General features: G+C 42.0%; 1 protein-coding gene across 4 annotated transcripts in view; it reads left to right on the top strand.

Annotated features, from left to right (window-relative positions):
* Positions 1–11,994: 11,994 nt before the first annotated feature.
* Positions 11,995–25,895, top strand: part of clstn1 (calsyntenin 1) — a 37,008-nt gene continuing 23,107 nt past the window's right edge. For 3 of the 4 annotated variants that reach the window (XM_085146854.1, XM_085146852.1, XM_085146853.1), the window contains exon 1: positions 11,996–12,281. In XM_085146854.1, coding sequence (XP_085002980.1) covers positions 12,200–12,281 — 82 coding nt within the window. In that variant the 5' untranslated portion in view covers positions 11,996–12,199. Of the gene's footprint in view, positions 12,282–25,895 lie in introns of all 4 variants that reach the window. The other variant, XM_085146851.1, reaches the window with a different exon arrangement.

Below are 25,895 nucleotides of genomic sequence, written 5' to 3'. Positions count from 1 at the left end.
CCTGAATTGGCCCGTGATGTGTGGTTATTGCTGAATAATATACTGTAGTGTGCCTCTAACACTTGACTCATGCATTATGTTAAACACACGCTGGTATTCACTTAGTGCATGCCAGAGGAGCATTTGAAAAAGCACTTGGTGACGGTGCAGAGAAAAATGTTCCCTTTTAACAGGAAGAAATCTCAGAACCAGGCTTAACCGGTTGGGCTGGGAAGTAGGGGGGGTAGTAAGGCAAAGGAAGAGCATGGACTAGTGGAACATGCCGATCGGGAAATGTGGCACTTTAGATCCAGAAACAGCTGCAGAAATGTAGAAGGAGAGAAAGTATCGTGGGGTCAAACCTACGGGAGAGAGAGGACACAAAGTTAATGACATGCAGTAGTGATGATGGGTGAAAGAGAGCTCAGTGGGAGCATTCCTGGGCCTATAGCAGCATGGCTAGGAGACTAATCGTATCCAATACACCCAAACTGAGCTGGTTTCACGGGAAAGTAGAGGAGCCTGATAGCTGATGGCTCCGCCTCTCGTTGTCCAAGGGCTTTACTGCAATGTCACCATGAGGTCATTAAGATACAGTGTTGGGGAGTAACGGAATACATGTACCGCCGTTACGTATTTAAAATACAAAATATGAGTAACTGTATTCCGTTACAGTTACCGTTTAAAAAGGTGGTATTTAGAATACAGTTACTTTGTTGAAATAAATGGATTACACGGCGGTACTTTCCTGTTTCATATTGTCGCGGGTCAGGCCTGTTTGGGTTTTGTTTGACAGCTACGTTCTGTTGTTCCAGGTGGCAGCGTTACGGTTGCCATGGTTACAGGGTGACACTCTCTCTCTGCGTGTTTCCTGGGTGAGAGAGGCCTTTTTGTTGTTGTTGTGCTAAGCTAATAGGCAGAATGCTACCGGTATAGCTCTAAAGAATGTAGCATCATGGGCAGTGTAGTCCGTGCTGCAGGGAGAATGGACTGCCATACACGTTATGTGTCTGTGAGCGAGGGAGGGAGAAAAAGGAAAAGTACGAGCTGTCATCGAGCAAAAACGGGAGCTGGAAGCATGTAAATATAATAATAACCACTGCAGCCAAGAAGAGTGCCTGACAAGCCCAGCTGTAAGTAAGCTATTAAGACTCGACTGTACACCGTGTTCGTGTTTTCCTCTGAAACAATAAGTTCCGTTGGAGCAGCCTTTCAACGCCTCTCTCTGTCTCTCGCTAGCAAAGTTGACCCAGACAACAAAGTAAAGCTAGTTTTCAGCTACGAGCCCGACACAGAACCCACCGTATTAGCCAGAGGTCCCTTTACTACGGTTCGGAGCCGCGGACCTTCAGTAACAGTAATAAATCACAGCAATAGTACATTCATGTAGTTGTAAACAGCATGATAATATATTAAGTAATCCAAAGTATTCAGAATACGTTACTCTCATTGAGTAACGTAACAGAATACGTTACAGAATACATTTTGGGGCATGTAATCTGTAATCTGTAATGGAATACATTTTAAAAGTAACCTTCCCAACACTGTTAAGATATGACTGCGCTTGATCTTTCAGGACTTATTATATGAACAGAATATTTAATATCTGCCCTATAAATCCAGGTGATCCCGTCAGCCTGAATCAAAGTGACCTCGAAAGCGTCCTCGGTTTGATAACGTAGACAGAGCTTTCTCACCTAAGCCCGGCCACTCTCCTTTTGAATGCTCAAGTCCTCGTCTGGTCTTTCTATTTGCTTGCCGCACTGAGATTTTGAATAATCAAATAAATTCAATCACCTTGTGCAATGTGTCGCATTGAGGCACCCAGAGCAATCAGTAAGTGCATCGGTGGCCGTTCAACTTGGACAAGAGACAGACTTTTGTAGAGAAAAGGCCAAGCTCAACAAAATCTATAATGAACGAACCCAATTAACAAAATGGATGCGTTAGAAGCAGCTTTCCACTTCCCTGAGCATCACGCAGTGCTGATGCGTCGATTCTGACAATCTTAGCCGTGGACTTTGTTGCAGAGTCTAAAGGACATCTTAAAGCATGAGCCTGGGGATCATGTGTCACACTGTGTTAAAGCTCAGAGTCATTTCCAGTAGCTGTAACCGTTTAGGGTTTTTTTAGCAGGTGGGGGCATGAACTGACTTTGAGTGTGACCTGGGAATACTTCAATTGCTCCCCTTCTGCAGCACTGACCCGGTCAGCTAATAATCGCTGATCTGAGTTAATGGCAGACTAACTACATAATTATGTGCAGTCTGGGAGCAGGATGCAAACACTATAACATAATGGGACCTCAGCGACAGTGTCGTCAAGCTGACTGCACAGACCCTAATATGTCCTTTGCTCTTATGTCTTAACACCAGCTTTACATGTGTTGAGGGACATGAGGGTGAACTAAGTAACTAAATACCACAGGAGGGGATCAAATATTGTTTGGGGAAGAGATTAAGAGAACAAATTACTATCATTACAGCCCACAAGACTTACAATTTCAAAGGGGGAATATTTCTGCTCTTTAATTAAATTAAAGTGATCTTTAAAAAAGCTATGTAGGTCGTATGTAAACACCTGAAATGAAGCTTAACTTTGAGTACTGAACCTTCCTTTTGTATTCTTTTCACATCTCTAAACTTACTTGTTTTCATTGAATTTAGCAGATTTCTTTCTTTTTTGGGTTTTTCAATTAAATGATATTAAATTTTATTTATATAGCGCCAAATCACAACAAAAGTCGCCTCAAGGCGCTTCATAGATACAGAGAAAAACCCAACAATCATATGACCCCCTATGAGCAAGCACTTTGGCGACAGTGGGAAGGAAAAACTCCCTTTTAACAGGAAGAAACCTCTGGCAGAACCAGGCTCAGGGAGGGGCGGGGCCATCTGCTGCGACCGGTTGGGGTGAGAGAAGGAAGACAGGATAAAAGACATGCTGTGGAAGAGAGACAGAGGTTAATAACAGATATGATTCAATGCAGAGAAGTCTATTAATACATAGTGAGTGAGAAAGGTGACTGGAAAGGAAAAACTCAATGCATCATGGGAATCCCCCGGCAGCCTACGTCTATTGCAGCATAACTAAGGGAGGATTCAGGGTCACCTGGTCCAGCCCTAACTATATGCTTTAGCAAAAAGGAAAGTTTTAAGCCTAATCTTAAAAGTAGAGATAGTGTCTGTCTCCTGAATCCAAACTGGAAGCTGGTTCCACAGAAGAGGGGCCTGAAAGCTTCTGGGTCAGCAGAAATCATGGAGCACACCACACACTGGCTCTGATCCATTTCTAACCTCCACTTTAATATAACCCACTCACCATATGGGCCTCCTTCAAGGGTAATGATGGAGAAGACTGCTCACTTCCCCCTGTCTGGACAGCAGATTTTCCGATATACAAAAACAGGGACAGAGATTTTAATCACAGACGTGTCTCGACTTGGGGGTTGTTAAAATGGGTGGGCAGTGTTTCTTAGGTCTGTGTTATTAGCTTTATCCGGTGTGTGGGTGGACACATTTGTGTGTGTTTTGTGTGAGTGTGTGTCAAGTGTTATGTTTGTTAGCTGAAATAGGAGAAGCCTGTCAAAACTTTATCACCTTCGCGTGTCTTTTTCCAAACATTTATGTTTTAAGTGGATGATATTTGAAAAAAATGAACAGGCTGAGGATCATTCATACTAACTTTGTTAGTGGTGCTGTTGGAATCAGACTTTTGTACTTTTAGAGCTCGATTTATATCCAAAGTTTTGGTCCTAGAGTTTCTTCTTCTTCTTCATTCAGCTGATCCCACTGGATCATCTGTGTGTCGCCCTATCCCTATTATCCTCTTCAGTCATACCAACCCTGTGCATGTCCTCCTTGAACCTTCTCTATTGTCTTCCTCTTTTCCTCCTGCCTGGTTCCTCCATCTTCAACATCCTCTGCTCCATCTATTTACTAAGCTTCCTCTGCACATGTCAAAACCACCTCAGCCTTGCTCTCCAACTTTGTCTCTAACCCACCCAACCTGAGATGTCCCACTCACATACGAATATCATGTCCATCCTGCTGGTCACTCCCACTCAACACTTCCACTTCCTTTTTTTTTCTCCATCAAGGTAGACTTTATTATCCAATTACCGGCATATTGTTGGAAAGAAAGCGCAGCTAAACATCTTTGCCGTTCAATTCAGGAACGGCCGAGCCAATATTTTCTCATTAAGCTTTTTGCCAGCAGCGGCAAGTCATTCAGCGGTTGCTCCATGTAGTCATCTACCAGATTTTGGTATGAATGCAATGACGGCGTTTCAGATTTGGATTTACGTCACGAATTTTGGTGCAATGTGCTGCTCTCGTCTGGAATTTTTCCCCATCCAGCTTGATTCATTTTGTTTGTTTGTTTTTGTTTGTTTTGTTTTTGGTATGGAGAAAAAAAACAGAAGAGAAAGCAAACAAAAAAAGAGCGACATAATAAATACAGCACCGTCACAATAAACTAGCTATCAGTAGATAACAGTAGATACCAAATTTTAAACGCCATTGTGCAGCACGCAAGATAGACAGCGCACAATGTGCTTTGAGGCAGCAGCCAAGAAGGGTGTAGTCCGCGTCTGTGAACACCTGTGTGTACACCTGTGTGCACACCTGTGTGGATCAGCATGCTTGTATTACAAAGGTTTCTCCATGTAACGATCTGCTAGGGAGTGTGGGGAGCCATAGCCCCGTCCCCCAGGGTATGAAGCAGGTATGGAGGAGATCCAGGCCCCAGACATCCGGAGGCCCCAGAGTACGAGGACCCGAGGAGGACCACCAAACACTTCCACTTCCAGCTCTGCTTCCTATCCGTTTGATACAGACACAATCTTCATTAGTCTTTTTGTGACAAAGAGGCACCATCTTAAATAGGGAGTGGCTGTTAAAAGACTTTTTGTTTGTTCGTTTGTTAGTTTTAAATGAAGCTGAAGACTGTTATATAGTAAAATCTAAGTTAGTGTATAGGAGTCTGTTTGCACTATTTGACTGTTCTGAACTAACCTTTTTCAATTATTTATTAAAGGTTGTGCATTAAAGATGTGCAGAGCTAACTTTTGTTTCTGGACTCAAAACCTCATTGTTAACTTTTTGGTCTGTAAAATGTTTTTTTCTTTGTAGCCAGAAGCCTGTTGAAGTTAAGGGTCTGGCTGCTGGGCTGCGATCAGCAGACACTTTGGGTCCTTGTCTAGCTTCGCATTAGCATACTGTCTGTGCAGGTGCTTGTAAACAGCCAAAGTGGTGTTAGCAGCATAATGCTGTTTTGCACTTGTCCTGGATACAGTTTCCACTTTACCATCACCTTCTCATCCTTTCTGAGCCTCTAATTTTCTTGCACAGGAACTGAAATCAGCCGATTGTAGCACAAGTGTAAGTGGAATCAATAAGCGTATCAATGGGCAAGAAACTGGTCACAAAGTGATGTGTGGTAGTGCATCGAAAACCACCTTGCAAATGTTTTGGTGGCTTGCAGATTGCCACAGTGACTGGTAATTTCTATGGAAGGTGGTGATTTGTTTGCAAACTCTGACACTCAGCAATTTCCAGGAACCACTTGCCAATGAACTGGGGCATACACATTTTACCCTAGCAACTGCCAGAAGGCCTCTAGGCCTGTGTGACTGAGGCCTAAGGTGACCGACTTGCCACAAGTGGCCAGAAGCTGCAGTGTTTTTGTCTCATTTACTGAGTAAATCTAGCAAATAGTTTCTTTTACTTATCTACTTTATGGTTTATTTCAATTGTCAGCTATTATTCCAGCAGCTGTTTTAACGCTTTAATCATTTCTACTCTAATTTATGAAATTATCAGTGTGAACCATTTTTTCCATCACTTATCATCAGCGTTTAAACTTCTCCACTCCATTTCCACTTTTCATGCACTGCCACAGCACACACTGTTGGATCAAGTCCTGCTTTATATTTGCTGAGCAGGTGCTCTGCTCTTATAAGTCAAGTTCTGAGTACCACCTTGGCATTTTTAGTATCTGTGGTTGGAAATCGCTGGTGCTTCATTTACATCTGAACACTCCAACTTTGACCGGGGTGTCTGTATTCATCAGCTGCCATCCCCAGGCTCCTAACATTCAGCGCTTAAAATGAAAGACTCTGGGGAGTCAAGAGACCTTGCATATCACAAATGACTGATTGGAGTTGGGGTGACAGCCATGTTAGTGCCCCCTCCCTAAACTCTCCAAGGCAATAAAGCCAAGGAGGTGAGAGTTTCACACCAGCTTGACCCCCTATGAACAGTCTCCATGGCGTGTCAGAGGTGACCTTCTGCAGGGTTCAGGGGTGAAGGTCCTAAAACAATAATATAACAATCATTGCACCCGCCCCCTTCTGAGCCTACCTGATGCCTGTCTGGAATCCACCACATATAAACACAAAGATGGCTAAGAATTATATTTAAGCTCTGCCTTCAAAATGAAATCAAACACATGTGATGTCTGGTACCAGCGTTAACCTAAAATGCAGCTCTCATGAATATTCCTGAACGTGCTGAGTGAAAGTTTAATCTGCAAGATCCTTGAACCCTGTTGAGTGGACCACAGTGCTCTGTTAGGTTATCACGCCTCCATCTGCTACATTCCCACTCGCTCCGTGTCTTTAATCAGTAACAATGAGACCTGAGGCACCGCTAAAACTGCAATAGCACAGAGGGACAAAGTGCTTGATCAGGTTGGTACATATTACTCCACATATATCACCCACATATATCATAAACTGGGCAGCTGGAATTCTGCATTGCGTCAATGTGGAAAATGAAAACAAAAAGAGAAATGCACAGATTCCTTGTGTCATCACGTCGGCTCCGTGCACTGACAGGAATTGTATTGGCTCCTGATTAATGATGGTGGGACTGTTTAAAAAAACATAAAAGGACCACTGACAGTGCATTTTCAGGCCATTTGTAGACAGAGTTTGTACACATTAAGGAAGAGCATATGTTTAATAAATGACCACAAGTGACAGCCCGAGGCAGTAAGATAAATGAGAGCTTCTTAAGTGGAGAGGAATCAGTCACCACGGGTATGTTTTAAACGTTCCCTGTGGGAAATGTTTGAATTAGATGGCAAAGGCAGCTTAAAGGTGCACAGCTTAGGTTCTTTGTGTGATTTGTTGCCGGGCTCCTGCACGTATAGCCATCGGCTTTAAAATTTCCTTTGGAAGAACTTGATATCGTCTAAAGTGAGATTTAATTTCTCCCCAGCCGAGGATTTTTTTAAAAACTGCAGTCATGAGCAAAGTCAAGGAGACACCCGTACCGAAGCAGGGAAAAAAAAGCCTCGGTTTATAGAAAATGAGTCTTTCAATGAAAATGTTCTCAGAAAATTGAGGATTACAAATGGATGAGGCGACACAAATTCAGCATCCGTGGGATACATTTTGATCTTCAGATATAGAAAGAGAGAAAAAAAATGGAGGGAAATTGGTGTGCAAAACTTTAATCCACTAAAATAACTTTGCTGAGCTTTTTTTCCTGGGGCCAATTAAATCCTGGGACAAATATGCTGCTCCTTTGTGAAAGAAATACTAACAAAAACAAATAATTTGGTCTGTACACATCATTAATATAAATTCCCATCTAGGAAGTCATTACTTAATGTTTCTGCTGTGCCAAACAATTACCTTCTGAATAATTATTCTCGGTAAAGCCGGTGCCTGTTATCAAAAAAGTAGGACAGATAACAGAAGTCCAGCTTCTCCTGGGAGGAAAAGCCAAAACTTTGTGATCTTTAATGACACAAGCCGCAGTCTAGACATGAAACAGGAAACAGAATATTGAGAAGCCGTAGTCTTTAATGGTCACGGCCACTTTGATTCCCGTGGTAGCAGTCGAGTCTTTTTCATGCTCTGTTTGCTGCCAGCCGCCCACCATGATTGCAGCCCACAGTAACGTCTCTGATGGTGCGATTCCTACGGTCAGTGACTGAACACGTTCAACCCCCGCTGTCCATGCTGACAGTGTGTGCAGCGGCAGAAGGATGGCAACTGAGGTGGAAAGGTTTTTAAAGACCGTGAGCATCCATGAGGCATTCATGACCTTCAACCATGATTGGCTTGTAATGTATCTAAACCCCAAATCCTTGCCTGGAAGATGAAGAAGTGTGGTCGCTCTCTGTGATGGATAGCTATTTCATATTCTATTTCATGCTGAGGAGCTCGGCAGTGGAGGGGAAAAAACTGTTGATGTCTTCTTTTTTCTTCTTCTTTTAGTTTCTGACCAAGTAACGAGAGGGAAGCTGCAAATTCTTACATTTTAGAAGCTAGAAACTCTTCTTAGCCTTGATTCTTCCACACTGCCTGAATTCTTTTAGCCAAGCTTTCTTGTCATTTCTTAGATAATACTTCTCCAGGCTTCTACTGAAACCATTTCTGATGAGGCTTCAGTAAACAGGCTCAGATTTCTCTCAGGTAGTGTGTCGGGTGTTTGCACGATTTTTCTCTTTTTGTTAAAAGTTGACTTTTAAATGCTGTTCATCGGATGTAGATAAGTTTGTATGGCTGCCACTTCTTTTGTCCTCCAATTGTCCAGTTTCCTTAATTTTTTTAAGGACACAGTAAACACTATATTGAGATATGCTGAGTTTTTAGCTAATAGTTCTGTGGGACTCACCTTACTGGTTCAAAAATACAATTTCATGCCTGTCAAACTGTGTTATCTTTGGCATTTTTTCCACATTCAATGAAAGAAATTGGGGGAAAAAATGATTTGTTCTCGTCCCTAAGCATACAGTTTAAAATCAGTACTTTGCTCAATTGTCTGTTGTGTGTAAACACAACACTGTTTCATCTCCCGAGTTATGTTTTTTTTAACGATTTGCACTTCAGGGTTGAGTGTGTTAGCAAACAAACAAGGTCTGGACTGAAAATGAGGGAAACGGTTGCCAACATTCAAAGAACAATATGAAAGATCTTCACCTGGAAGTTGTTGCTCGGGTTTGGCTGCTTGGAAGCAACATTTAAAGCAATGAAGGGTGGCTCAAGACTTTTGCACAACACTGTACAAAATCCAAAATGTTATATGTTATTCCAGCTTCCCTTTGTTGATCTATTGTATTCCAGTCATTCATTTTCTCCCTCTTATCCAAATCAAAGTGGCGGGTGGGCTGGAGCACATTCCAGCTCTCACAGGGTAAAAGTCAGGGTCCACAAAGAGACAGACAACCATTCACACCTACGGCTACTTTAAAATCACCAATTAACCCGACATGCATATCTTTAGACTGTGGTGGTGATGGGTGGGGGGTGGGTCAGTCTGCATGCAGGCAAATTTGCCCAACACACCCCTGCTGCCCCATAATATACTTCATCACAATCATCTCTCGTGACTTCTCTGTTGACTTACGCTGATTTCTTGCAAATAATCCGAAGTCACCGTTGAGCCATAGCTTGACTCACCTTCATTGTTTAGAAATAACAAAGGACAGATATCCTGAAACCTGTAAAATGCAAACTGAAAGTTTTTTCCCAAAAACTGCTTGGACTAAGCAAAAAATCTGTTACCTACCAACACTCATGTGTGGATATTAGTGAGGCTGACAGGTACAGCTCTGCTTATGGAGCCAAACCACTGCTCCAAATGAGACAGACTACTAAGTTACTCTTAGTAAGAATGCATTCGTAGCAGACATTAAACTATCAGCAGTTGTGAAAACCCCTGAAGAGCACAGTGTTTCTCTCACAGTGGGTAAAATGCTCCCGAGGAAGTTGCACCTACCTGAGCTTTTGTTGTTGTCTCACACCTATTCACCAAGCCCTCCTATTGACTGTCATTGTATCCTAAAGAAATGATAATGGCCACTCTGTCTTTCTTCCAGAGTGGCGGGGATCTGTGAGAGAAGCCTTGTGTGCGTGCATGTGTGTGTGGTGCTGGGTGTCCACTTTCTCTCGTTCACTTCATGTGTTGCCAAACTGGAAACAAACAGGCATTGTGCTCCAGTTCTGCGGCGGCGGCCCTGATGTTCCTGTTTATGGACCCATCACTTAATTGTGGCCTCACACAACTATGCCCATTATCTGCTGTTTCCCTGTGAATACTGTAGCCAGTGCGGCTTTGCTGAGGTCTAATAGTGGGCCTCTATCCTTCCAACATCTATATATGATTTGTTTGGGACATCTTTGTGGGATTTGTTACAAATCAACAGATATGTAACAAGATTCCTTGCTTCACAGCGAGAGTTTGCATCATGGGCTGATGACCTTTTCTTTCTGATTCCCCAAGTAAAATAATTGAAGCTACATGTGTCTGAATTTGCATGAGCTGCAGCCGTAGCAAAGTTCTCAGTGTGATGCAAATTTAGCGACGCAGACGCATCTGAAGTAATTCTTTGATTGCTTCGCATCCTCCTCTCCTTAGGGGTGCTATCTATATCTGAGGGTGTTGATTAGATAGCAGTCTCCACCCACATTTGCAATTCAAGGAATTGTTATTCTCACATTGCTATGCGCACCGCCGTGTGGTTGTTCCGCAGGGTGAAGACTGTAGTTAACTCATAAATGATCAATATGCCATACAAGCCTCTTTCACGGAGAGTGAGCTTTCTGAATGTCCCTCTGTGGAATAGAGACGGGGTGAAATGCATGGATGTACTTTTGATTTACAATTCCCATCTTGCCTGTCAGGACTAAAGGATTAAAAACAGCTTTTTAAGCTTCGCACATAAACAGTTTCACACATTTTGTCACATTCTGGTACAGACGTTTTGCTGAAATATCAATTTTACCATGTCTGGATTATCCATCCAGGACCTTAAGGCATCGGGCACTTGTGTGTTTAATCTACTCTCTGCCAGCAATGTTCTCTGTCCTGTCCAGTGGAATCCTTTGAGATAACTGAGGGAACTGAGATCTGCAGCTAGTGATGACAGCCTGCGTGACCATGGGTCAAACACAAATTTGCAAGTAAACTGGAAATTTGTCAAGTTGCCCTTTGTTGGCCCCTGTGTTTCATGTGTTAAGTACTCTGTTCAAATCAGCCATGCACTTTAAATCATGGCGACCACTTAGAGCCTGCTATCCCCACAGATCCCCACATAGCACCGGAAAGCATCTGACCCTGGACCTCAGTCTTAGTTTAGCCGCCCGTGCTAAACTAGCTGCACGCTCCCACAATAACAGTATTGACGTCACTGACCATCGTTGGACGCGTGCTGCCTTCAGGTTCTCATTATAAGCTCAGATTTCGGATATTTGGAGACCTGACATAGAATGGATAGAGATGGAAAGAAGAGACAAAATAAATAAATAGATAAATAAAACAGATAAAATGCAATCCAGTAGGCTTCATTAAACATCTAACAGTATTCATTTGATCCTAGTGCATGTGAGTTATGGTTATTTAAGCAACTGGCCTAATATGGATGTTTGCTGATACTTAAATATGGATGCATTTAAAACGTACGATGTGCCATGCATTCCGGTGCTTCTCATACATGAATGTGTTTACCTGCTATGGGGACTGATAAACTAATATTTCCTTTCCCTACACACAGCCTTACATTTGATTGGCACCCAGAACACTCGATTCAATATTTAAACTAAACTTTAACACATAACTATAAGTAATCTTCCCTGTAACAACGCAGCATTTATTTTACTTCAGGTTTGGTACTTCTCCCCCAAATTTAAAAATTAGACAGATGCTGTGACAAATGCGGGTTTACTAATAGATAATATTGAGTTTTGCTCTCATACGATAAAGTTAATTAAATACCGTTTTATTTAGCCTCTCCTTCTTCGTTTAATATCGGGAATCCCAGCTTCCTTGATACATTTGATACACACGAGTCTGTTTTGATACATTTAACATTACATTAGGTGAAACAATCTCAATACACGCCTCCTTTTTGTATTTACACTGTGACTAGGTGGTTGCTTAATACACAAACTGTGTCATCGGGCGCACACCCATGAGTAAGATTTAGGACTGTGTGTATTTTGGTACATCCGGACAGGTCTGGGAATTTTCCCGACAGTCCCTGAACGCCTCGAGCTGCAAAACTGCGAGAGAAGCGGTGATTGAAGAGGATAGCAGAGCGGCGGTGGCGACGACGACGGCCATCTTAGAGCTACCGTGGTAACCGACACACTCATCTCCTGGATTTAATTTTTCATGTGAGACAAACACTCCGCCTGACTGACGAAGGGAAGAGGAAGAATAAGACGGCTGTTTTTAACTTCGCCGCGGTTGAACTCGAAGTCGGGATGCGGTTCCGAGGGAACAAGCAATTTGCATCCGCAGTCGGACTGGTCCTCGGACTATTATGTGCGGTGGAGGCAGCTAAAGGTAACTAAGCTGGGATTTAGATCCCGTTGTGTCTCGTGAGTGTCAGAGGCAGACAGTCTTTTATTTCATTTTATTGTTTGTTTGCGGCTGTCTGAAGCCACTTAGTCGCTCCAGGACGCTGAAGGTTACAAAGAGCGGTTAGCAGACAGGGGCTGTGCGGTCCTGAGGGGGGGATGCGTGTCCAGTAACCTGCTCTGGGATTGCCAGCCCCGGAGCCGCAGCGGATGGATGTGGCGAAGTATCCCGCCGGTGGACAAGTGCATCCCGCGATGCTTTGTCCAGTGCAGCCTGAAGCAGAGGGAAATTAGCCATTATGGTCCAACTGCACTTATTCTCTGTCCTGCTTAACATTGCCTCCTTAGTGCAAGAAGTGTGCCGCTTTATGAGATAATATCGAGGCTGTGAATGACCCCCTTCTGTCATCCGCATCGATTCTATTTTTGGCATCTAGTCACTTCTTTATACTCCTTTTTTATCTTTGTGTTTTGTATTATTAGGATTAAAAATCCACTTCACCCGCTGCATGCTTTGTAATATTGCCCGTGGCTGGCACTCCCTGTACTAATCTTGTTTTTAAATACGTTTGAGTACATCTGGATTAGGGCTAGTGGTGATATGTTTCTTTACCCCCAACCCACCCAGTTTTTTTTTGTGTGTGTGTGTCTGTTTTATGTCCATGCTGTTAAAACCACGCAGGTTTATTTTTCCATTAGTGGGTTTAATACTTGGGGTTTGGCAACGTTGTGTTCGCACCAGGATCGAGTGGCTTGGTTGGCTGCGCATTGCAGATCCTCTTCACCCTGTCCCTGTTTCGTCGGTAGATTTAAAAAATTTATGTGGTGTGATCACGGGCTTAAAGTGGGGGAAAACACACACACACGCTCAGTAGGTCTGGGCCTACTTTTGTGCAGAAACTATGCAAGACCCGAAAGTGCATCTGCCCTCTTCTTGTGCAACGTCACCGGTGGGCATTTGCTGCAGGGCGGTCCACCTCTCCTGCTCTACAGTGGCTCCAATCTGACCACCGTCGATGCATGATTTACACGTCGTGTTTCATCGTTAAACTCCCAATCGGCGCACTCCCTAGCGTGAGCTTCCTGTTTCAGGGTGTGTAGAGGCAGGTGCGGCTTAATCAGCGGCCATATCGGCATGCCCAGGCAGGGCTACAGAAGCCAGGGTGTGCTTTTGTCTTTGACAGTTATTGTGATGAGAATACAGGCGGTGAAATAGACACAGATTTTAAAAAATGTCTGCACAAATAAAGGGTGGGGTGGGGGGATTATTCTCGTCGTAATTCCCTTGTTTCCAGGTTAAGCAGCTGGGAATGCACCGCTTGTACAGCAGTAACTTCATTTCTTTTTCCATCCATCAAAAGAAAGAAAAGGCCTGTAGCACCTAGGCCTGGATAGTGTGGCTGCCTTTTAATGATCTACTAAAGAGTGTGTGTGCGTGCGTGAATGCATGCGTGCAAAGTGCACCTGCTGCCTTTCCTGTGCTTATCAGCGCACAATACCTGTGAACTGGGCATCTTGATGTTGACTTATCTTTTATTAACCAAAGATTACTTGCTTGTTTGTTTGCACTCTTCCCTACAGCTTTGTTTTCATTGCTTTTCTCCCCTCATTACCAGCCATCTCACAGCACATGAAGAAACCAGATAGTCCTTGGGTAGTGGTTCTTGTTCCCTTCTCTCAGTGTTAGCAAATATTAGCACTATGGAAAGTGATTCAGGTGAAAAGCTTGGCACAAACAGGTGATTTGGCAAACTCTGACCCACAACTCAGACCGATAACATGACCGTAAGACGTTAAGGATGTGTTGAAACGCTATCTTTTTGGCTCCACCTATGATCATATGATCCATCAGATTGCCGGGGAGGAAATTCTGGTGTGTGTACCACTGAAGTCAAGAGCTAAACAGACACATCACTTGTTTTTCCGAGGTCTGACCCGTGTAATTTATTTAGTTTTCTGTATACTGTGAGCAGCGGCTGTGTGTCTCCCATGCTCCAGAGTCAAAACATTAGGTCTGCTGGGATGCATGAGTTTGTTCAGTGCACACAGGGTCAGACAAAAGAGAGGCCGGCTTGTTGGGAAGTTCCTTCATTCATCATTGAATTAAGCAATTGTAGTTGAACAAATCGGATGCCCTGCTTTGTGGGGTGCAGAGTTAACATATGCGTCCTTCTCACATTGCTGGGCCTTTTTCAAGTCAGAGATTCCCCCCCGCTGCCCAAAAAAGCTTCCCAGCCCTGCATTAGCTGCAGAAGCCCATCACCAATCAATAGTTACAGTTAAAATGATGTAAATAAACTATTTATTTTAAAAAAAAAGAAGTCTTCCTCAGTTCAGCTCTGAGGTGACTTATGGCAACCTCATTAAAACATTCTTCAATGGTGTAATTATCTCAATTAATTAGTTATTACGTCAACATTTTGCTCAAATTACTAATAATTTCATTTGTAATCTAATCACTTATCTCATGCTTTTTCATGGTTAAACAAAAGCTTCATTGCAAAAATGCTGCACTGATTGAAACTGCTTGCCAGGCTTATAAAAAGGCCCCTCATTCCAGGGATCAGAGCATCCCAGACACCAAGTGATGGATGATCGCCATTTGTGACTTTGCTGACCTTGAAGGAAATATATACTCTTACATTTTCTACATGCTGCTGCTGACTGTCTCAATGGAGCCCATTTCAAGCCTTCAAACTAGCAGCGATCCGGCTGACGTATGTTATCTTGCCGTGTTATGGCAAGCAGAAACTATGTGGATGCACACAGCTGACAATGACTGCATTGTTTGCCTCTTCCATGCAGCCTGAGAACCACTGTGGCGTGCTGCTATTCAGAGTCAGTCCAGAGACTTGTTTTTCTTTAGAAAGTATGCCAGTAAGTATGGGGTTGGGACAAAATATTGATAAAGTCATAGCTCGCTGTTTGCTCTCGAGATGCCATTATCGGGTGAAAATGTCGATCTTTTAATAAAACGTGCAGCAGCGGCTCTAAACAGTTTCCCCTGATAGTTTGTCTTAGTAGAGTCACCGCTTTATGACTCCTCCTCGTGGTGCTTATCAAATGATTGATGGTAAACTGAACCGAGGCTGCAGTGAAAAATAAATTTAAGGGGGAAAAAAGACAAATCGCACATTTAATTTCACACATTCTTGAAACTGAATGCAAATTATAATAAATATGCACAGACCACAGTGCAGTGAGTTAATGCATCACTCTTGCTTTTTGCTTTGTTTTTTGTCTTTAATTATGCAAATATTGTGATGTATTGTAGGCAGTTGAGTCTCAGAGTCGCTCATTGAGGCGTTATCATGGTCTCAGCATACAGTGATATTAGTTAGATGGCATGGCAGCAGCTTAAGATCCAAAAGTGTGATGTAGCGCTGAAATTAAAACGGAGCTCTCACTTAATTAGCTGATACGTGTGTTGCATAAAAGATGGATTGCTTTAACATTATTTTAAGTTGTTGAAGAAGGAAGCATCTAGAAAGAACTCGCGGGAGGGGGAACACACGTAGCTTTCCTGAAACACGATAACAATATGAAACACATATCCCTTCTTTTTTTCTTTAAACTGTTTGAATAGAACTAGAACTAGGTGTGAACAGCTCCACAGGGCTACAGGAAGGTGGATGCTTTCAGTGCAATTACTGCCTTGTTTTCAGAAACTTTGCGGGCTTATACTGGTGCACCACTTGCTGCAAAAATGTTTTGGGTGCATGCCATGAAAAACTGATTACATATTTCGATTGTTTAAAGGTAGTTAGTTTTAAATACATCATGCCCACCACACGTTGGAAGTTATCTGCTTATCGAGTTCATTTAGGTAAAGGTAGCCATGTTTGCAAGGATTAAAAGCCTCAATGATTAAAATGCTTCATGCAAACCCACCAATTAGAGGATCCTGCCTTTGTTGAAGCTAGTGGTAGAGACGGAGCGAAACAAAACTGGTCTGTATTTGACAAACCTTTTACTGGAAATCAGAGCCATTACTACTTCTACTATTTCTGGAAAGTTAGACAATTGTGTGCATGCGAAAATTCCTTTTTTCTCCTTTTTGTTTTGTTTTTTGTTCAAATGGTTCATGTGTACGTGTATGCTCTTCATCGGCCAGCCTCATGTAGGATCCGTGTAAAGAGTGAAGCTCTAATATGAATTTTAATCAGATTGAAGAAATTTTGCACATTTAACACGGCTAGTGGGCAAGAGGTTGGGTACACCCTGGTCAGGTCGGTTAGCAGTTTGTGGCATTCCTACAGCCAATTTAGAATCAGCATTTAAAGTAACAAACATGGGAGGAAACCAGAGGATATCTCTTGGATATAAATGGGTACAATGTGACAATCCTGGAAAAAAGAAGAAGAAAGAAAACGGTACTTTGTTCTTCTTGGCACAGAATTTAAGGGTCACACATTTTATTGTGAATAGCTACAGGGTGACGGATGGTGCTTATCATAATTAAACCTAGTCGTCTGGGTCATGGCCTACACCAGATTTCATTAAAAATGTATTCACTGAGATCAACGAACATCATGTCCAAGCTGGATTTAATATTGAATGTTTCTTCTGTGGAGACTCACAAGAAGCATTACAAAAAAGTTGCTCTTTTGGCCTGAATAACAGTTTGCTTGCCCCGAAGGGAAGCTCCAGTCACACTCGTTACCTCTTAACATTTTCAGTATTTATTCAGAGATTTCTCAGAGTAACAAAGGCCTTTTATTGGCTAGATGTTAAAGGGGGGGGGTCGGGATCTCGACTGATCACGTCACAGTGCGGTCACTGTTCATTGAGTTGCGCCTCAAGCCCCTGAAGAATGTGTGTATGAGTTAATCCCCCGAGAGTGCTAAGCATTTCCATTTGGTAGTTTGCCACTTAGGCCGCAACAATACTGGACTCAATTTGTGTCTGTGATGACTTTCCTCTCATTGGTGCCTTCAGGAGCTGAAAGGAGTCAGTGAACTGTCAAGAATGGGTCATTCAGTTGTGAATATTAAGCCGGCCAGAATACTGGGAAGTTGTGTCGACCACCAAGAAAGGAGTCTGGAGTCAAGTCAGCCTGTGGTTGTTAAATTTTTGCGTGAGATATAAAAATAACAACGTGAGAAAGTGCTTTTTCATTAATTTCCCCCCTTAAATCTGCTTTAAATCTTCTTTTTTTCATATCTGTTTCTGCATTTGAAACTAACACTGCAATAAACTATCCAGGTCTGCAGAGAATGTAATAAAAGGGGATATTTCCTCATAAAAATGTCAAAAGTGAAACCGAATGCATAGAATGCCGTAAAGTAATAGCCGGTGATGATTATCCTATTGTATTATTTCTATAAAAGTGTAATAAAAACCAGAGCGAACAGGGTTTAACTGAGTTCAGCAGCTTATCTGGCTGTTAACTCCTACCATTGCTGCCAGGCGAAAATATTAACCCGCTCAGCTATTCACGTTTAGGCGTGTTCTCATTAAGATTTGGTTTCCCTGAGAAGCAGGTAACCAGAGAGCACATCACCTGCAGGTCGGCTACACCCGAGCATCTGGTTAGTTTCGTCTGTTTTTCTCTTGTGTTTTCACTCTCACTGGCCTCTTTTGTGCAGCTCGCACAGAGAGGTGATTGAGTTGCGTTCAAGGCCCCACAGCTCCCCACCCCTGCTTCAGAGGACCGCCGTGTCGTCTGGGGTGTGTTCACTCTGTTGGGCGGTTGTGACTGCACGGAGGACAAACAAATGTTGTTGCCTGGCAGGGAAACTGAGAGGCTCTCCTGTGTGAGCCGAGTGTTTAAGGAGTGAAGGGGGCCTGAAGTCTGGGCTGCGTTTAAGGGTTTTCGGGGTTCTGTGAACAGTCCACAGTCTGTGATGGAAGTAGCTTACGTCAACAAGCTCCAGAGCTTTTAAGGCGAGGCAAACAGAGAAGTGTGCCTGCTTTTTCACGCCGTGAGCAGATTATTCTTTGATTATTTCTGGTCCACAAAAATGGACTAAATAATTCAAGTCGTTCCTTGGCTCACATGTGCAAGCATCACATACCTTAAGCTGTTTGGCCACAGCTTCTGTTTGACTGTGCTGCCTTAAATCCCTGAAGTTGTCATCTAATTTGCAACGAAGACACACCTGTCTATGAGGCGAACTTTTCTTCTGGCTAGCACAAAATTATTGAATAATTTTACATAGTTAAAATGCATATGCCCTCATATGCTGAGGCAGGGGAAATAGCTGGGGCATTCAGCATATTCTTCTGGTAGAATAATGTTTATTTAAAGCAGTTCAGAAGTTTCTAGACTCTCCATGAAAAACCCATAAGGTCTGACTATCGCCTCAGTGCACACACTCCCTCCTTCTTTTCTCAGTGCAGCTACTCCTGCAGCTAATGGGACAAATGTGATCAACCTGGCAACAACAGGCTTTATTTAGTCTCAGACAACACACTCTCTGCACGCGCTGCTTGTAGACCATTCAGCCACTTGTATTCCCTTGATTGGCCAATTTTTCTACTAAGTTTACTATATTTCTCAGTCTGGTTAATCAGTCAGTGGAATGAGGCTGATTATTCACTTCATTTTGTAGTGTGTGTGTGCGTGTGTGTGGTATATCATAAATAAAATTTCCATATACTTGGATGTACGTGATAGGCATGAATGAATGCTCGAATTGTTGCTGCACAAAGGATAAGTGTTGCTCTGGTGTGACCGGCCATAGCTCTGCATTTGCATGTAATCAAACAAGATTTCAAGACTTGCAGGCTGCCGGCCTGTCAAATATAAAATCGACGAAGCAGACCTCCACTGAATGTCACAGGCCTCACGTGTGACTGCAGCATCATCATTACACAACAGGTCCTCGGAGGTTCCCAGGCATTACGAGGCTTGATCTGATAATTACAGACTGATCATCTGCTGCTGTCATGCAGCTACAATCTGGACAGCTGTGGCATTTTTCTCTGGTTCTTCTAGAGTAAGGACGAGTGAGCCATGTTCTCATTGTGTTTGGTTTAATCTGTACTGTTAGGGAGGATTATACAGTGAAGTGAAAACTTTTGACGAGTGGTTTGAGATTAAGATTAAGATTTTTATCCTTGTGTTTCCCTTAGGGGAAATATGTTGTGGGCTCAGAGTTGCTGCCACAGAGTGTTGGTGTTGGGGAGGAGGATTCACAGTCCTGGCATAGATGGAGAATGAGTGTAAAGGCTGCCTATTGAATCTCAGGATTACCAGCACCTATTGTGACTCTAACGTTCTCGCAGGAAGTATTTCATCACGGTTAATAGGCCAAACTGTATAGGTTAGGCTTCTATAAAAGAGCAAGGCAACCATAGTTGGGACTTTGTCTTTGTGTCCAAGTGAATGGACAGCATGTAACCCAGTGCAACTCCACCACAGATTTGAGGTTTTCTGTTGTTTACTTTATTTCTTTTGAGCAGATTTGATCTCTATCTAGCTGCAGCACTTGCCGATCGTGATTTAGTATATATGAAAATTGAAACTTAATATGCTGAAAAGGAAAACACATGACAAGGAAAACACAAATCTTCATTTCAAGTCCTCAAATGCCCCTATGCTTCATGAGAGCTCAGTGCAAGTGGCAGAGACGCAGAGCTGATTAGTCGAAGGCATGCCACAGCACAGCTTGGCGCACACAGTCAAATCGAGTACTTGATCCTGGTCCATCTGTGTCATCAGTCAGCTGTGTTTCAGCTTTGCTCTCCGAAATGTTCTCGATCTCTGCAGTTCTTCCTGTCATTCGAGCATCTTTTATGCTCACAGCTTAACCCTGTCTCGCTGAAAACCATGTCCGTCCGTTATATCAGCACTGGCGTGGCAGTATTGTCTGAGTGGCGACGCTTATCGTTCAGGAGAATACTGTGGCAGCTACCTGCGCTTTAATGGCGGACATAAATAGAACTGACGGTGTGATAACGATGTGGCGTTACGCAAAGTGGCCAACGTGGAGAGCATACTGGTGCCCTTCTATGCTTTCAGCGTCCACTAGGGTCTGCTTTGGTTCCTATGATGTAAATTTCAGCATCAAACGGTGAGCATCTGGAGGAACCAGTGAACAGATAATTTACATTACAATAAACCAATTATGCTTGTGCCCAAGCAGCAGACTTCAAAGAAGTGTAGGAATGACTACCCAGCTGTCGGGTCTCCATGTGTACTTGTCCATATCCACAACAGGGTATAATCTAGGCTTTAGTCTTGTCGTGGTATCATGGTCACCTCTGTACAAATAGTATATTGGTTTACAAATCATCTAAGAATTGAAAGATGCTGGTTTCAATCCTGGGAAGAGACACAAGTCCCTTTGGAATTGCATCAAGAACATCTGGCTTAAAAATCTGCCAAATTAAACATGTGACTCTACCTGTTGTGGTGCCCCCCCCTCACCCTTGTGAATAAGGGAGCCTGATGAAAGTAGCTCCATGCCGACCTCTACATGTACACGATCAGAATTTGGCAGGAATTTGTTTTCTCCAGGTTTCTTTGATGTCTTTATATCTCGCTCGTTGCACGACCTTGTCATTGAATGAAATAGACGCATCCCATTATAGGATTAAATGACATTGGCCTTATTTGCTGTGTAACAGGATTGCATGACGCTGCGTGGTTGCCAGCCTGGAAGTGCATCCAGTGGCCCACCATCTGTGCACATTTAGTAATAATATCTCGATATGTGTGTTTGTCTCCAGCTTCTGACACATTCATCCCTCAGAGGCTTCTTGTACATTTTCATTTTTCCCGTGTCTATCTTTCTGTGTTTTGTGAACTTATTTGTATTCATGGTTATTGGCGGGGGGATAATGCTGCCTGAAAAGACTTTATTACACCGCAAAAGGCCAAGATTGGTTTCAAATGTCTGTGTATTTATGGCCCAGCTCTGCATATAATATTTATACTGAGTACAAAGACTTGCTTGTGTTAAAAATAGGATGGTGAATAACTAGTCCATTTTTCTCTTAATCTTTAAATATATGCATGTGTGTGCAGTGGTTAAAAATGGCTTTCCTTTTCTGTTCACCTTTTACCTGATAAGTCTGCACCACTGAATTTAAATGACACATTAAATGTGGTTAATGATGCACCATCCCTACTGTTTATTTCTCTAGGCATCTTAAAAATGAGTGTGTTTCTTCTCAGTCTGTCGCAGTGATAATGGGGTCAGATACTTTTTTATTTTTTAAAAGAGCTTTATTTTGCATCCCGTTAAAAATGGATTTAACGTGAAACTGCTTTGTTCCTTGTTGCTGTGACCTCTTTTGAGCCTTTTAACTCAGAGAGCATCTTGGCAGCTCCTGCGGGCAGTTATTTTATGACCAGGACGTAAAAACTTCATGTATAGAATCACCAGCCAGTAAATGCTTGAAGTTTGTTGACTTTGCTTAAAATTATGGGAATGTTTTTGGGGGGTTTTCAGTTTGATAGTTTGACATTACAGGTTTATGTACGGCTAAAATCAGAGTGGCGGCACAATCGAGATTTCTGGTGTGTTCCACTGGAGCACTTCAAGAAAAATCACATCATAATTCACGTATACTTGGTTACATTTATATGACAGTATTGAGTAGATATATCACTACACAGTTAAAACTGTGGTGGACCTCCTCTTTGCACTTGCGGCAGTGCAGCAAAACAATTGTAAATGTAATATAAAATTACTGAGGGGCTCTTTGGGAGAGAGGTGCAGGATATCCACTACTTTTGGTATCATAGAATATATTTATGATTATTCTTTAAGTGCTTTTTCTTTCTCTGCCTCCAATTTTGGCCTCCAGTTTTCTTTTCTGCTCTTTCACATGTGAAAAACTATTCTGATTCATTTTCAGTGATTTTGATGATCAAATAAAAATTCAGTTTAACAAATTTTAGGATTAGCTGCTTATCATTTTTAACATGGTCATTTTTGGTATTAAAAATACAATTAAGATTAGTTGTATATAACTAGTGTAAAGAAATCAGATTTATTTTATTTGTTTTTTGCTAACACAAGACACAGTAAGGCCAGTTTATCAGTTTAATGTTAATCACTCAGCTTTCCGCTGAATTATATGCTTTGATTTGTATGAAGACTTGAGTTTGCAGGTTAGAATTGTGCTGGTTGGGCCTATTAGATTAGATGGATTCATTTCCTGATTAAGTTAAATTAAGGAAATGGCACTCGTCCAGGTTGAAAATCCTCAGTGCTGCAGCCGCAGGCCTTTAACAGGCTGCCTTGTTTCAAAGGCCTTACTTCTAATCTCATCCCAAAGTCTCCCCCCCCCTTTTTTTAAGCAGCCAGTCCATCCCTTAAAACACATCTTCTCCCCTTATAATCAGTATATTATTATTAAGTAAGTAAATTATTCAGATTTGCTCATGTTCCTCTGTGTCAAATGTTGTCAAAGCATAACAAATGTTCTCACTACTCACTGCAGGCTTGATGAAGCGATCTTGTCAAAAAGGCTTTTTTGGCAATTTCATGCAATCTGTGTGAGATTTCCCACTTTAAATAAAATAATGTTTTCGATTTGATTTCTTGGGAAGTGTCTGTTTGATTTGGGCTGTGATTTTTGACAGCAGTACGGTAGCGGTAATCTGTCAAAGGTGTGCCATCTGTTTTCTCAGACATTTTTTCACAGGCGTATATATCACTATTAATTATTTTTCATTAGTTTTGTGTTATACAAAAAGCATGCTTCAAACTCAAACCTATAGCACAATTAGACAAACACATTTATAAGCTACAATATCTGTGAGTAACTCCAGCCAGTTAGAGTATTCACACAGGACGTCTTGAGGTGTCCTGTGGTGTTGTTGGCAGCAAAACCTTTTTGATTAGGGCAGGTAAAACGGATCAACGTAACATCTTTAGGAATCTCAGGACTCAAGGTTGCCCAACAGAAGTAGCGTTGTCACATGGCAAGATGTTCCGTGCTATACACCTGTCTGTCTGAGAGTTTTTTTCTTCATCTACCTTTTTTTATTTTCTTTTTTTTCTTGAGGGGAATGGAGGCATTCCACTTGGCATTTTTGCTGTCTCAGTGGGTTGTCTCCTTGAGAATAAAAGCCTGTGCAGCTATACATAATTTAAATGGCTCATTGAAGCTATCATTTGGGGTTGGGCTCCATTTTGCACATCCTTTTTTACTGATTTCCTTCTTTTACAGAGCAAAGACGGCATTCGGGGACGTCCTCTGTATCCTCAGTGTTGAATTTTAAAACCTCATTATATCAGTAAAGATGTGGGTTGACCACCATTAGACTACCTACCAGGTTTTTCCAAGGTTTTCTAGTCCCAGTAACCATTATAGGCAGAGATCACCCTCACGAACTTCTGATGCACAAAACACATACACCTCTGTGAATATATCTCCAACTGGATCAATAGTTGCCAGTAGAAAAATGGTATCTGTCACCTAGCATTGATAAGTAAATGGGCATTGTGTTTAATATATTGGGGCAAATAACTCTTATAAGGTTGCCGGTTCGAGCCCCGGCTTGGACAGTCTCGGTCGTTGTGTCCTTGGGCAAGACACTTCACCCGTTGGTGGTCGGAGGGCCCGGTGGCGCCAGTGTCCGGCAGCCTCGCCTCTGTCAGTGCACCCCAGGGCAGCTGTGGCTACAATGTAGCTTGTCATCACCAGTGTGTGGATGGGTGGATGACTGGATATGTAAAGCTCTATACAAATACAGGCCATTTACCATTTGTAGTTTGCTGGGATAAGGTTGCAGGTTTATACAAAACATTTCAGAGTCTTGGAGGATACTGCATGACCTCTTGCCATTTAGTATTAGTCCTGAAGGCCATAAAGGACTCGTGAACAAATGTGATCATGTGACCTAGCTCACAGTGAGGAAGCTAGAGCTGATTATTGTAGTACTGGTCTGTCTGAAGATATCCACTTCACTTCAGGGTCACGAGATGCTAAGACTGTTCGTTAGGCTCGATCAAATCAAAAATTACTGGCACGCAAAGCAGCGCCTTCAATTAAGGCACTGGTGTAAAGTTGTGTCAAATAAAATGTTTTGTATATTGTTAAAGACTCGATTTGAGTTAACATAGTGACGTTTAAACTCAGTTTGTTGTCATAGCTGTGCAGTATTTCTGTCCTTGCTAAGACTAGACTTGAGGTTATTACATATTGTACGGTTCAGACACACTTTTATTGGGTTATCAACTGTTTCATAATGATTATTTAATGTCACAGCCTGTATAAAGTGAATAATTGTTGTAAGTCATGATTGAAAATCCTTGCTTGGTAGATTGTGCCAAATTCCTTCGCTGTAAGGCTATCTAACTCATTTCTGGGTAATACTACTAATGCTTGGTGATGCGTGTGTCGTACAAATCCCGTGCAAGTAGCTTGTAATTAATTTCCATTGATTGTGCAATCACTGAGAATTACACTTAATTATGCAATGACACAAATGCAATTTATTTGCTTCACTGAAATTGGATTTGGCAGGCTGTCACCAAATGTCATCTGAAAACATTTACATTGTGCGTTTATGCTTGTGTGGGTTTTCTGTTTACATCTGTGGTTACTATTTAAAGCTCAGAATGTAATTGTAGCCCAGACTCTCTTGGAGAACATCAGGCACCTTCTTATTAGTAAAGTAATTTCACTGCACGGCATATTGCAATTGCTATGTAACTGTAGAAAGTCAGGTAGGAAAAACATCTGAAAATGTGTGCGTTTTGTGTAAGTCTTAGTGGAATGACACACATTTATGAAGGTCTGGATATCCTTTGGGTCAGTTTGCTTACTAAAAGCGTTTCTGGAACAATTAGTTATCAGTTATTGAGTGTAAAAGTTTAACAATACACACATTCATGTGTACATTCGTGAGAATACCCATGAACATTTTGAAGCACAGATCCGGTAATTAATCGTAAAGCTGTTGTGTTTGAATTTTGTGCATAGGATCAGCATTAATTGTGCAATTAATTGGTAGATTTTAAGATTTCTGTTCATGTAACCTTTTACCATTTTTTTTCTTTGTTATTGATGTAAAGCAACCAGAAATGTAAAAATGCAATTTTGAGCTTTTAAACAAGGTGATTAAAGGAGAATATGGCTCATGAAATAATTATCATGCTGAGCTATGAACGTATTTGAGTAATTGCCAATTATGTTTAGTACTGTGTCTGGCAAAGAGTGTTTGATTATAATTACAGTTTGATGTTATGCCAAAGTTTTTATATTGTGTGAAAAATGCCAAAGTGTATGTGTGGACAGATACAAAGCATTGATAATGGACCCTCCCACTGTCTTTTCTTTAAATCCAGTTTGTGTCTGACACTCTCAAAATGGGCCTTTTAATAGCAAACCAGGCTTTTAGAGGCTATTATTTAAGCAGTTCAGCACTGCAATGTTTCCCTGCAGTGTTGTGATTAAAAGTGGAAAAAGCTCATGAAGCAGGTAATTGATGTTTAACTTGTTTGTGGAAAGTGTGTATCTGCTCTATTGCTTTTTGTCTCATCTCAGAAAATTGAAGGTTACAGAAAAGGCTCATTTACATCCGATAGCAGCCTGAGGTCACTTCACGTGCGCTTTAACAGCTGTAGCATTCTTATCAATAAACCCCCCCAAAAGTGCCTGTATTAACACTGGGAGTTTTTCTCATCTTATTGAT

The sequence above is a fragment of the Neolamprologus multifasciatus genome, chromosome 20 (assembly GCF_963576455.1).
Source record: "Neolamprologus multifasciatus chromosome 20, fNeoMul1.2, whole genome shotgun sequence".
Taxonomy (NCBI): domain Eukaryota; kingdom Metazoa; phylum Chordata; class Actinopteri; order Cichliformes; family Cichlidae; genus Neolamprologus; species Neolamprologus multifasciatus.
This window is presented reverse-complemented; position numbering and strand designations above follow the sequence as displayed.